At 40.8% G+C, this 14,042-nt stretch overlaps 1 protein-coding gene across 2 annotated transcripts in view; it reads left to right on the forward strand.

Moving 5' to 3' along the window:
* The window catches only part of celsr2 (cadherin, EGF LAG seven-pass G-type receptor 2), a 337,925-nt gene that overhangs the window by 311,305 nt on the left and 12,578 nt on the right, over positions 1 to 14,042 (forward strand). For both annotated transcript variants that reach the window (XM_059950392.1, XM_059950393.1), the window contains exons 26-30: positions 5,238 to 5,350; positions 6,768 to 6,847; positions 7,617 to 7,743; positions 8,762 to 8,884; positions 11,415 to 11,542. In XM_059950392.1, the coding sequence (XP_059806375.1) occupies positions 5,238 to 5,350; positions 6,768 to 6,847; positions 7,617 to 7,743; positions 8,762 to 8,884; positions 11,415 to 11,542 (571 nt within the window). The remainder of the gene's footprint in view (positions 1 to 5,237; positions 5,351 to 6,767; positions 6,848 to 7,616; positions 7,744 to 8,761; positions 8,885 to 11,414; positions 11,543 to 14,042) is intronic.

The raw sequence follows: 14,042 nt of genomic DNA on the forward strand, positions 1-14,042 counted from the left end.
TTTTCATTAATCAACTAATTGACGTACTGTATGTAATAGGACCACAAGACCATTATAGATAGGAGCAGAACTAGGCCATTTGGCCCTTTGTGCCTGCTCTGTCATTTTACGATGTCTGGTCCATTTTCCCTCTCAGCTCCAGTCTCCTGCCTTCTGCCCGTATCCCTTCATGCCCTTACTAATCAAGAATTTATCGACCTTTGCCTTAAATATACTTAATGATTTGGCCTGCACAGCCACGCCTGGCAATGAATTCCACAGGTGCACCACTCTGACTCTTTGAATAAAGAAATTCTTCCTCATCCTCATTCTAAAAGGACAACCCTCTATTCTGAGACTGTGCCCTCTGATCTTCAACTCCCATAGCACAGAAAGCATTCTCTCCACATCCACTCTATTGAGGCCTTTCAACATTTTCAGGTTTCAATAAGGTCACCCCTCATTCTTCTGGATTCCAGTGAGTACAGGCCCAGAGCCATCAGAGGCTCGTCATATGACAAGCCTTTCAATCCCAGAAACATTTTCATGAACCTCATTTGAACTCTTTCCAAGGACAGCGCACCCTTTCGTAGATGAAAGGCCTAAAATTGCTCTCAATATTCCAGTCAGGCCTCACCAGTGCCTTATAATGCCTCAACATTACATTGTGACTTTTATATTCTAGTCCTCTTGAAATGAATGCTAACATCACATTTGCTTTCCTCACCAGTGACTCAACCTACCAACTAACCTTTAGGGAATCCTGCACAAGGACTCCCAATTCCCATTTGCACCTCAGATTTTTGTATTTTCTATCCATTTAAAAACACACTTACACTTTTATTTCTTCTACCAAAGTGCATGACCATACACTCCCCAGCACTGTATTCCATCTGCCATTTCTTTGCCTATTCTCTTAGTCTGTGTAAGTCTTTCTGTAGCCTCCCTGCTTCTTCAAAACTACCTGCCCCTTCATCTATCTTCGTATCAGCCACAAACCTGGCCACAGGTTATATTCTGAAAATCCAAGTACACAACAGCAACTGACTCTCCTTTGTCTATCCTGCTAGTTATTTCTTCAAAGAATTTCAGCTGGTTGGTCAGGCAAGATTTTCCCTTGAGGAAACCATACTGACTACAGCCTATTTTATCATGTGCCTTTAAATATCCCGAATCTGCATTCATAACAATATACTTCAAAATCTTCCCACCCACAGATGTCAGACTAATTGGCCTATTATTTCCTTTCTTCTGCCTTTTTCTCTTCTTGAAGAATGGAGTGACATTTGCAATTTTCCATTCTTCTAGAACCATGCCAAAATCAGCTGATTCTTGAAATGTCATTACTAATACCTCCACAATCTCTTCAGCCACCTCTTCCAGAACCCTGGGGTGTACACCATTTGGTCCAGGTGATTTAAGTATCTACCTTCACACTTTTCAGATTTCCAAACACCTTCTCCCTAATGATGGCAACTTCACACACCTCTACCCCTTGACACTCCTAAACTTCCAGCATACTGCTAGTGCCTTCCACAGTGAAGTGATGCAAAATACTTATTCAGTTCATCCACCATTTCCTTGTCCCACATTATTGCCCCTCCAGCATCATTTTCCAATATCTATTCTTGCCTCTCTTTCACACTTTATGTACCTGAAGGAACTTTTGGTATCCTCTTTAATATAATTGGCCAGCTTACCTTAGTACTCCATCTTTTCCTTCTTATTGACTTTTTTTAGTTACCTTTTCTTGGTTTTTAAAAAGCTTCCCAATCGTCTAACCTCCCACTACGTTTTGCTCTAATATATGCCCTCTCTTTTGCTTTTATGTTGGCTTTCACTTCTCTTGACAGCTATGATTGTGTCATTATTCCTTTAGACTACTTCTACCTCTTTGGGATTAATATATCCTGCACCTTCCAAATTGATTTAAGAAACTCCAGCCATTGCTGCTCTGCCGTCATCCCTGCCAGTGTTCTTTTCCAATCAATTTTGGCCAGCTCCTCTCTCATCCCTCTGAAATTCCCTTGATTTCATTGTATTACCAATATGTCTGACTTCAGCTTCTCCTTCTCAAATTGCAGGGTGAATTCTACCATATTATGATCCCTGGACCTGAAGGGCTCCTTTACCTTAAGCGCTCTAATCAATTCTGGCCCATGGCACAACACCCAATCCTGAATCATTGATCCCCTAGTGGGCTCAACCATGAAGTACTCTGAAAAGCCCTCTCATAGGCATTCTAGAAATACCCCAACTTGGGATCCAGCACCAACAAGAGACTCTATTATGGCATGCATTCAAATATAACATCTTCAATCCTGTATTCACCGTTTTTGATTTTGTCCAGTTTTTACATGCAACTCATCGTGTTGACTGCAATGTTGCCCTATCTTCCACCTCTCCTCACTACACACTACCTGTTTATAAACCAGCTACCTCATCCCCAGCACTATCACTCTGGTTCCCATCCCGCTGCCAAATTAAATATCTCGCCCCCCCCCCGCCCCCCGAACACCTCCAGCAAACCTGCTCACAAGGATATTGCTCCCCCTTAGCTTCAGGTCTAACCCATCTCTTTTGTACAGGTTGTACATTCCCCAGAAGGGATCCCAATGATCCTTAATTCTGAACCTCTTTCCTCTATACCAGTTCCCCAGCCCTGCGTTCCCCTGCCAAATTATCCTATTCTTACCCTCATTGGCACATGGCATGGGCAGCAATCCAGAGATTACTACCCTGGAGGTCCTGGAGCTTTCTACGTAGCTCTCTATAGTCTCTATTCAAGACCTGCTCACCTTGTCTAATAATATCATTTGTATCAATATGTATCAAGACTTCTGGCTGTTCAGCCTTGCCCTTGAGAATGCCATGGACCAGATCCGAAACGTCCTTCATCCTGGCACCAGGGAGGCAACATACCATTGGGTGACTCCATTGAGCTCGCAGAACCTCATCTCAGTTCCTCTGAAAGAGAATCTCCTATCAACACTGCAGTCCTCTCACCTCCCTGTTCTTCTGAGCCACAGTACCAGACTCAGTGCCAGAGACCCAGTCACTGTAGTTTCACACCTCCCTCCACCCCCAGCCCCACCAGTAGGTCATCTCTCTCAATAGTATTGAAAGCTGGATACTTATTATTGAGGGGTATGGCAGCGGGTGTACATTGCATGGGCTGTGAATTTCCTCTCCTTCTGTCTCCGGCAACCTAACTGTGACTACCTCCTGTAACTCTCGTCTATCACCTCTTCAACCTCCCATATGAGCCAAAGGTCATCAAGCTGCAGCCCTGATTCCTCAGTACGTTATCTCAGGAACTGCACCTGGTATAAATGTGTTTATCCGGGAGACTCTCCCAGAATTCCCACATCTCACACTAAACTCTGTCCTGGAGCCATTCTTACTACACTGCTGTGCCCTAACAGATGAGGAATGAAGAGTGAAGAACAAGAAGAGAAACTTGCTAGATACTTTACCTCACCCAAGCCTGATGAGTCAAAGCCACTCCAAACACCGGTCCACTTACAACAATGGCTGCTCCGCTTGCACTTGTGTTATTTTTATTCGCCGTTTCAAATGAATCCTGCTCAGTGATTGGTCGCAGTCTAACTCCGAAAAACTACCCCAAAGTCCCGCCTTTTTAATATTGAGCGCGGACCTGATTGTAAAGGTCGATCACTTCACGTACTCCCACTCAGTGAATGGTCGCAATACTCTACCTCTTTGTATTAATCAAATCAATTCACAAGCAAAACTAGCATGCATTTAGCTTGGTCCTGTTCTTTTTCTATTTCAATTAATTAAAATATAGCCATACTCCAATAACCATCTTGTGAGAGATGGGGCCCTGTAGTCACTGCAACATGAGCATGGTTGGTCGTTAAATGTTGGTTCTACTAAAGGAGATGGAGAGATCACTGTATAGAATTTATGTAGATGAAGCTTATCTTTAGTTGTTAGTTTCCAAAGTATGTAAATTGGATAGATAGATAGATAGATATTTTATTGATCCCAAAGGGAATTACTTCTCAAAGGAAGTACTTATTGTTGAAATCAAACCAACGGAGATGGTTACAGTTGGCAGCTGATAGTTTAAAACAAGCAGCTGAAAACGAATTTCTCTGCATGATCTGCAAAATCCATGACTGTAGCCAGGATGATTTCAAATGCATTCAACAATGGTTGTGCTATTCAATGAAGTTTAAGGATGAATCTGCCAAATTTGCATGTGGCTGTCTGTTACTTTCCTTGGATTTCAAGATAATATTGCATATCAAAACACCTCACAATATTCCACAATGTCACCAACCTACTCACGTTCTGAAGTTGTCTCACAAGTTTTCAGTGATTAGGTATTTAGAACAGTATAGCACTGAAAGAGCCTTCATCCCATGGTGTTGTAATGACTTTTACAAACCTACTCCGCAATCAAGTATACATTTCCCTCCTACACAGCACATAATACTCCATTTTGTTTTTTTTACATCCAAGTACCTGTCTAAGAGTCTCTTAAATGCCCCTCTTGTATCAGCCTCTACCATTACCCTTGGCAGTGCATTCCCAGCATTCAGCACTCCCGTTTTAAAAAATCTACGTTGGATATCTCCCCTCAACTTTACTTAAAAAGATGTCCTCTGGTGCTGACAATTGAATGTTCTGGGAAAATTTACTGACATTTTGCAGTGCTGATCTTTGTTACCCAAGAACTATACTGAAGATTGTTGAATTTCATTGTGGTTGTTGCATCTTTTCCCACAAAAATCACCATTATTAATAGGGTTGGAACTTCCAGCAGGCCTATCATATCCTCAGGAGTTTGGGTGAGGTAGCAGGCTTTGGTTCCAAAGCTGGCATGGCAGGAGAAGAAATGCAGGGAAAGGAGAGCCTGCTTCTATTACTGGAATTTCTTAGGAAAGCACATGAACATGGTAAAAATGGTGCCCCCCTCACTTTGCTCCTTACTGTCTTTGCCACAGTGACCTGTAGTCTTAAGTTCAACACTAACCTCCTCTAAAAAATTGCAAAATATTGGTAGCTCAGGTTGGCTGTTTGGAAGTTTGGTTGATTGCCAAGCTTGGCAAAATGTTTGCAGCCGTTTCAGCTGCAATTGAGAAGCCACCTTCTGTGTTCACTTGAGGGTGTTGTCTCCTCAGAGTGCCGGCTTATATACTCCAGGGTCCGAATGGAAAAGTAACGTCCTCTGTTTTTACCTGTTGTATTCTAAACATTGCTTCTTTCGATTCTGACTCCTCTTGCAGGCTTGGCTGTCGGCCTTGATCCTGAGGGTTACGGTAATCCTGATTTCTGCTGGCTCTCCATCTATGACACTTTGATATGGAGCTTTGCAGGTCCCATATCTGCAGCAGTCTCTGTAAGTCTGAAGATTTGTTCTTACATCATCAAATGTATTCTACAAGAACCAATCTGATATATGGCACTGTCAACTTTTTTGCTTTTGAGGGATGGTCACCTTATTAGATATTGAAACAGATTCTCCATGGGATTTTGAAATAGATTTTGTAGCTGATTTGAAGTCAGTAACATTTATTATGATGGTCTACCACATATAATGTTAATGCAGAAACAGGAAACAGGCCATTAATCCCATTGATCTATAAAAATCCAAGCAAATTTATTATCAAAAAAAATATATATATGTTAGTATATACTACCTTGAGATAATTTAATAAGTAAAATAAATAATACTAAGAACATGAGTTGTGAAGTTGTTGAATGTGAGTCTGTAGGTTGTGGAATCAGCTCCAAGTTGTGATGAGTGAAATTCAGGAGCCTGATAGTGTAGGGTAACTGGTAGTGTGAGAACTAAAGCTACTGTACTTCCTGCCTGATGGTAGTAGTGATATAGTCATGATTTACTGCTAATTCAGTCTTGCTGAATCGTCACTTCTCCTTATTAGAATTTGACGCATCATAGTATTGCATGTAGATGGAATGTATACCTAATTGCTTCCACATTTAAATCCCGTCAGTACCCTTTATCATGTAAGTGCAAGCACAGCAAATTTTATATTAACAAGTCTCCATGCTTTACAAGGCCAACAAAGCACTACTTATTCCTTGCCCAAGTGCTTTCTAACTGTCTCCCTTCCTAGTTAGGCTTATTTCCATTTTAGGTTTCACATTTTGCAGCACTTCCTCACTTTCCTTAATTCCTCTCTTACACCGTGGGAGTTTGGTAACATGGTGAAGCACCAATATAGTGATAAGATAGTTGCTCCCATGTACAAGATCATGTTAAGCGAATGAACAGAGCTGTTATTACAATGAACCTTTGGGGCAGCATGGTAGTGTGGTGGTTAGCGAAACGCTTTACCAACTCTAAGATCAGGGTTCAATTCATGCTGCTGCCCATGAGGAGTTTGTTAGTTTTCTCCCTTGACCTCATGGGCTTTCCCTGGGTGGTTGGGTCCCTCCCACAGTCCAAAGATGTATCGGTTAGAGTCAGTAAGTTGTGAGCATGTTATGTTGGTGCCGGAAGCGTGGTGTTACGAGCACTTCTCGGACTGTGTTGGATGTTGATAGCAACAATGAAATTCACTACATATTGTGATGTTTCGATGTGCATGCAACAAATAAAGCTAATAATCTCTATAATACAAGGTTATGCAGAGTGTAGTAGTCAGCCTTAAATTTTGTCTTCACTTAAAACTTGATAATTACATTGTTTTAGAAATGTACGTGCAAGAAGTTAGGAAGTGACAAAGAGTAATGTGCTGTTGCTCAAGTGTTGCCTGCTCACTGCAAATATTATATTCTCTGTCTTGCAGATGAACGTTTTCCTGTATATTCTGTCCGCCAAGGCTTCCTGCAGGCCGAGACACCAAGGTTTTGAGAAGAAGGGGAATGTGTAGGTGTTCTCCGATTAAATTTTTGACAAAGCTGCAGTTCTATTTAAAACAGTAATCAAAATAGAAACACACAACATGAAGTGCTAAAAATATAAGTAATTATTCAAATAAGGAGCAGGTACTAAATTTGCACATGGAAAGGAAGTAACTGGTAATTCAATAACAGGATATATTTCTTTATTTCCCACTCCCAAATAGTTTATCCATACAAATTTTCAAAAATCAGCAGTTTGATTTTCAGAAAAAGGAAGAAGCAATCCAGAACAATGTGCCATTATTTAATAATGTTGGGCAATTGGGTACCACTTCATTTGGCAGCGCTGACCTATTAAACCCTGGAGTTGAAATTTGACATTATTGTGACTCAAATTGGATGGAAGCAGAAGGTTTTCCATTATATTTTAATCAATGCAAATCAAAAATTGAATAGGGACGCATTGAAAACCCAATCCTCCGTTGGCCATTTCTGTGCCTCTGCTAAAATTGAGTTTCACATCATCTGGGCCTGTTTCTCGGAGGGTACTTTAATCAGTAAACCAAGTCCTGAGTCGCCTGACCTGAAATGTCCTGACAAAAGTCACTAAGAAGATAGAAACCCTGTCACCACCAACCACCTCTACCTCCTGTGCTCTACCAGGTGTATGTGTATAGCTGGCGTTTAATGTTAAAGTGATTATCATGTTATAATAATATTATAAAGCAAATGTGAATTTGGACTTTCTAGTCAACAGAGTAGCTGTAACTCACTTTTGCTGAATGTTTTGATAGATCTGGACTGCGTACAGCATTTGTGGTGCTTCTGCTTGTCACGTGCACTTGGCTCTTGGCCTTGCTTTCAGTGAACAGTGACACCATTATTTTCCACTACCTCTTTGCTGGGTTTAACTGTCTTCAGGTAAAGTTCTCCATCATTCACCTTTAATCCAGGTCTGTAGTGATCAGCTTTGAAGCTCACTTTATGTTTTTTTTCCCTTCTGTTTCCTTCACCGTGTTTCCTTTTAACTTCCCTTGGCTGTTTTGTCATTATGTTTAACAAATCATATATGTTGGCAAGTTGGTATGATAAGAGTGATTGGGGATGAAGCTGGATTCAAGTAAACTAGGGATTGAGAAATCACTTAGCCAATCTTCGTTTCTGAATTGGGTGTCAGTTATCATTCCAGTCAGAGCTGACACAGATCTTTTTGTAATTTTGAGTTCCACTTACAGTTCACATGGGACACTACTGAGCGGTACAGAGTAGCACCCAGGAATTTCCAAACCGGCAAAAAATCTGGAAAACAGGACAATGTTTTAAAATATTTTATGCAGTTTCCAAGTGATGCATTTCTCTTTCTGATTTGATGTATTCTTTTTAGGATAATTACTAAAAACATTTGTAAAATTAAGAAGTAAAAACAGAAAATTGTGGAAATACTCTGCAGGTCAGGTAACATCTGTGAAAAAGGCAAATGTGGAAATAAAAAAATATAGTATTAGTGATGGCAAAAAAACTTAACAAAGAGTTGCCAAAGAACAAGGAAACTGATAAATCCCAAGAGTTCAATTTTCTATATGTAAGAGATGGGTATATCAATCGATTTTAGGCTTATCACCTTTCAAAATGCAGTTAATTATGGAATGGTTCCTGAAGATTTGGAGGGTAACAAGATTTAAGAAAGAGGGAGAGAGGAACAAGCAACCACTGACATGATTAGTAAGAAAATGCTGGGATGTACAATAAAGACTGTGATATCAAGAAACTTAAACAATTATGATATGGCCGGTGAAATGGGATTACTCCTGGGTGACAGATTGGGACTGTAAATATCTTTCTTTGAGGAGACCCTAATGAAGTGATCTTAATGATAGAGGAGAAGCATCCTTTTATCCACTGTACTGCTACATTGTACTAATAGATTTCTTGTTTGTAGGGTCCATTCATCTTCATCTTCCGCTGTATTCTCAACAAAGAAGTAAGGAAAGCCTTCAAGTGTGTCTTCAGTAAAAAGAGCTCAGATGAAACTGTGGTCACAACAAAATCAACACTGGCATCTGTTAGTAGCACTTTCTTTTTGATTTATCCTTCATATTTGTACGTTTACTGAAATATTGCTCCAATAAAACTAAAATAATAACTTCAGTTTCACGTAAACAGTATTGTATTAAGAACAAAGAACAATACAGCACAGTACAGGCCAATCGGCCCACAATGTTGTGCCAACCCTTAAACCCTGCCTCCCATATAATCCTCCAACTTACATTCCTCCATGTACCTGTCTAGTGGTCTCTTAAATCTTACTAGTGTATCTGCCTCCACCACTGACTCAGGCAGTGCATTCCATGCACCAACCACTCTCTGAGTAAAAAAACCTTCCTCTAATATTCCCCTTGAACTTTCCTCCCCTTACCTTAAAGCCATGTCCTCTTGTACTGAGCAGTGGTGTCCTGGGGAAGAGGCACTGGCTGTCCACTCTGTCTATTCCCTTTAATATCTTGTATACCTCTATCATGTCTCCTCTCATCCTCCTTCTCTCCAGAGAGTAAAGCCCTAGCTCCCTTAATCTTGTATTCACAGATTTTTTTTAAAGTACAGTACAGACAACCTCTGTGGTACTGCTGTTCAGATAACAATAATTCACCCCTATAGAATTTACAAATCATTGCCGAAGAATGTAAGATAAAGAATAAGCTTTGCTCTCACAGGATTTATGTAAGGAAAGGAAGGAAATGAATAAATACTATTTTTTAAAACCATGATTCTTAACACGAGCTGATGATGTAGCTTCAGGTTGCAGAACAATCACAATATAGAATGGAGGAGTCACCTATAGGAACTATTGAACGTTTTTATTTTCCCTTTTGAGATTTCTTTCCAAATTTACAATTAATTGATTACTCTTCCATTGCTGCTTAGAATCAAAAAGTTAATATATAAGAGCTCTTGTATTTCTTCTAAGTTAGACTCTTTTGAGATGCTGGGACCTGGGTTCAATTCCTGGTGCTGCTTGTAAGAAGTTTGTACTTTCTCCCCGTGACTGTGTGGGTTTCCTCTGGGTGCTCTGGTTTCCTCCAAAGATGTGCCTGACGATAGGTTAATTGGTCATTGTAAATAGTCCGGTGATTAGGCTGGGATTAAATTTGGGGATTGCTGGGCGGCATGGCTGGAAGGGCCAGATCTGCACTGTATCTAAATCAATCAAAAGTAAACAAACAAACCATAGTAAAACTGATGTCAACTGGAACTAGGGAGAACCCTCCACTGCCTGTTCCTGTTTAATGTTGTGATTGTTAGAGGCCAGTAATCCCAGCCCCAAGGCTTCGCTGCGGATGTTCCTCAGGTTCCTGCCCTAGATAAAACCACCTTTTGATTTCTCAATAATCTCCTCTCCCTCAGCAGATCAGATCTAGCGATGTTCACTGAGGGTTGCGTGTGTTAAATTCCAATGGCAACTTCTCTGATAGTAAGCAGGCACGCTTCAAGATCTGAACAATTTTCAAAGTCAGAGTGAAAACTGGGATAATATTTGTGCCGCTTGTGACACTGACAATCCTCGAAGAGAGTGAGTCTCTCTTTGGTATTCACCCACGTCACCATTGAGGGTAACATGGGAGATGGGGGGGTGGTGGGGTGGTTATCACCTTTGTTCAGAAGCTTAATCAGTCACTTAAGTACTGTGGCCAAAAAAGCAGGCCAGTGGTTGAGTATTTCAATGAGTCCTGACTCCTTCATACAGTACGTTCCATAACCAACATAAATCAGGAACCTGATGGAATACTTTCCACTTGCCTGGTGAATTGAAGCATCAATAACACTTAAGCTGATGTAAAATTAGTAGTGATTATCATCACAATCTACAACATGCAGACCTAAGGCAGAAGCAGGAAACAGTCCATTCATCTAATAGATCTATAAAAGTCAAAATTATCAAAATACATATATATTACCAAATCCTACCTTGAAATGGCTTCCTTGCAGGTATTTGCAGGAAAATAAAGAAATACAACAGAATTTATGAGAAAAATGTATACTAAAGACTGACAGGCAACCCATGTGGAAAACAAGATGTATTGTATAAAATAAAGGATACTGAGAGCATGAGTTGTAGATCAATTGAAAGTGAGTCTGTAGGTTGTGCAATCAGTTCAGAGTTTCAGTGAGTGAAATTCAGGAGCCTGATGGTTGTAGGGTAATAACTGTTCCTTACGGGACCTGAGGTTCCTGTACCTCCTGCCCAATGATAGTAGCAATGTAGTATTGTTTTGGTAATTGCATGGTCTTGTTCACTCTTCTGACCTTTTAATACCAACAACACTCAAGAAGCTCAGCAGTATCCATGTCAAAGTAGTCCCGCCACCCATCTTTCACCTTAAATACCTGCACATTCTGCAGCTTCTGTCACCTCCTCAACTTATCAGATAACATGGACTTCAGTGACGCGCCATATACTTGTAAAAGGAAATTAAGAACAGCCAGTAAACACATAAAGAGTAAAATGTTAATTTGATTGAAAAAAGTTGACTTTAAATGTTTTTTTTAAATCATATTATCAACTTGTTAAATAAATTCTTTCTATTTGATTTCAGTCATTGTGTAATAACACATACATTGATGGTCGTACGTATCGGTCAGCCTTTGGTGATTCATCTGGGTCGGTGAGCAGTGCTTCAAGGTCAGGGAAAAGCCACAACAGCTACATTGCGTTTGTTCTCAGGTAATACACACGGGGAGGGTTTGGTGCTGCATTGTGACTACTGTGATTTCACTGTCATGATTTAAAGCACTATCCTGCTTTCATTTCGAAAAGGAGTTGCCAATCATCTATATTCCCTGATCCAGGTTCTCGACCCAGACCTTCAGCCATATCTTTGTTACATACTTATTTCATATTCCATGCATATTAAGTATAATATCAGTTGTATACATCAACAACCTACATTAGTGGCAGGACATTCCACTTAGCCCAAACATCTAGAAAGTTCTAAATATACCTCCCTAATTTTTCAACTTAGTTTGTTTCATATTCAGGTTCAGATTTATTATCAAAGTACATGTATGTCCTGAGATTCATTTTCCTGTGAGCATTCACTGTAAATACAAAGCAACACAGTGGAATCAGTGAAAAACCCCAGACAACTAATGTTCAAAAGACAACAAAGTGTGCAATACAAAAGGAAAAAAAAAACAAAAATAATAAATAAATATTGCGAACATGAGATGATGGTTGAGGGGTAATAACTATTCTTGTACCTGTTGGCGTGGGTCCAGAGACTCCTGTACCTCCTATGTAATGCAAGCAGCAAGAAGAAGAGATCATGTCAAGCAGCTGGAAAAGAGTGAAGTTGACATTTCGGGCAAAGACCATTCATCAGGACTTCATCAGACCCTTTGTCAGGGTCTTGGCCCAAAATGTTGACTGTACTCTTTTCCCTAGATGCTGCCTGGCCTGCTGAGTTCCACCTGCATTTTGTGTGTGTTGCCTGGATTTCCAGCATCTGGAGATTTTCTCTTGTTTGTACGAAGAGAGCACGGCCTGGATGGTAGGTGTCCTTGATGATGGATGCTGATTTTCTGCAACAGAGCTCGTTGTAGATGTGCTCAGAGGTGGGGAGGGTTTTACCAGTATTCAGTTGGGCTGTATCTATTGGTTTTTATAGGCTTTTCCAATCAAGGGCTTTGTCTTTAAATTGCCAGTGGACATAATGAACATTGACCGTTTAAATGGAAATCTAGTGTTAAGTTTCCTTGCCCCACATGCAACTTCTCTGTGAAGACAAATTGCAAAGGAAGCTTCACCTGAAACAAGGTGTCAGAATCAGAATCAGGACTATAATGCAGAGGCAAGATTAGTGCATTATTTTTGTTCTGGTTAGATTTACGTATTCACTGCATTCACTTTGGAAGGGGTGTTATTTATTCATAAATTAATAGAGAAAGATGTAACAGCAGCTGATCCTATATTGCTCATCTGAAACAAACTACTATATCTCTTTCACTCCTTATATCCACCAGACATTAAAGTAAAATTTGTTGTTTTGACATAACATGGTTTCAGGGAAATCTCAGACGCATAGGTGATGGGAATGTCTGGGTGAGATGCTAAGTTTAGTTCTTCAGTTTTGTCCATTTTATGTGATGCTAATGTGTCATATTAGTGCTGTCCCTAGTTGCTGTGTTGCTGAAAAATCATCAATTTTGCCTCCAACTTCCACCCTGCTGTTAAATTCACTTAGGCCATATCTGCCACCTTCCTCCCCTTTCTCAATCTCTCTGTTTCCATCTCTGGAGACAACTGTCTACTGACATCGTTTATGAACCTAATAATTCTCACAGCTATCTTGACTGTATCTCTTCCCACCCTGTCTCCTGTAAAAACGTTATTCCCTTTTCTCAGTTCCTTCATCTCTGCCACATCTGTTCCCAGGACGCAGCTTTTGTTTCCAGAACAACAGATAGGTTCTCTTTCTTCAAAGAATGAGGTTTCTCTTCCTCCACCATCAATGCTGCCCTCACCTGCATCTCCTCCATTTCCCAGACATCCAAGCTCACCCCATCTTTCCACCGCCTTAACAGGGAGAGAGTTCCTTTTGTCCTCACCTACCACCCATGAGCCTTTGCATTCAGCACGTCAACACATCATTGTCTGTGACTTCGCTTCCACTGTCTTCAGTGGGATCCTACCACCAAACATATCTTCCCCCCCCCCCCAACTCTCTGCTTTCCGCAGGGATTGTTCCCTCCATGATTCCCTTGGCCAATCGTTCCTCCTCAATAATCTCCCTCCTGGCACATACTTCTGCAAACAACCAAAATGCTGCACCTGCCTGTCTACCTCCTTCCTTACTCCATTCAGAGCCTTAAAAGGTCCTTACAGGTGAGGCAACACTTCTCCTGTGAAACTGTAGAGGTTGTCTACTGCATCTGATGCTCCCGATGCAGCCTCCTCCTCACTGGTGAAACCCAATATAAATTGGGGGACAGCTTGGTCAAGCACCTCCATTCCATCTGCCAAGAACAGAATTTCCTGATTGCCAACCATTTTAATTCCTATCCCTATTCCTATTCTGACATGTTGGCCCACGGCCATCTCTTTTGCCATGTTGAGGCCACTCTCAGGGTGGAGGAGGAACATCTCATATTCCCCTGGGCAGCCTTCAACCTAATGGCATGAACACTGTTTTCTCCTTCCAGCAAAAAATTTCCTTCCCCTGCTC

This window comes from Hypanus sabinus, chromosome 25, assembly GCF_030144855.1.
Source record: "Hypanus sabinus isolate sHypSab1 chromosome 25, sHypSab1.hap1, whole genome shotgun sequence".
Taxonomy (NCBI): domain Eukaryota; kingdom Metazoa; phylum Chordata; class Chondrichthyes; order Myliobatiformes; family Dasyatidae; genus Hypanus; species Hypanus sabinus.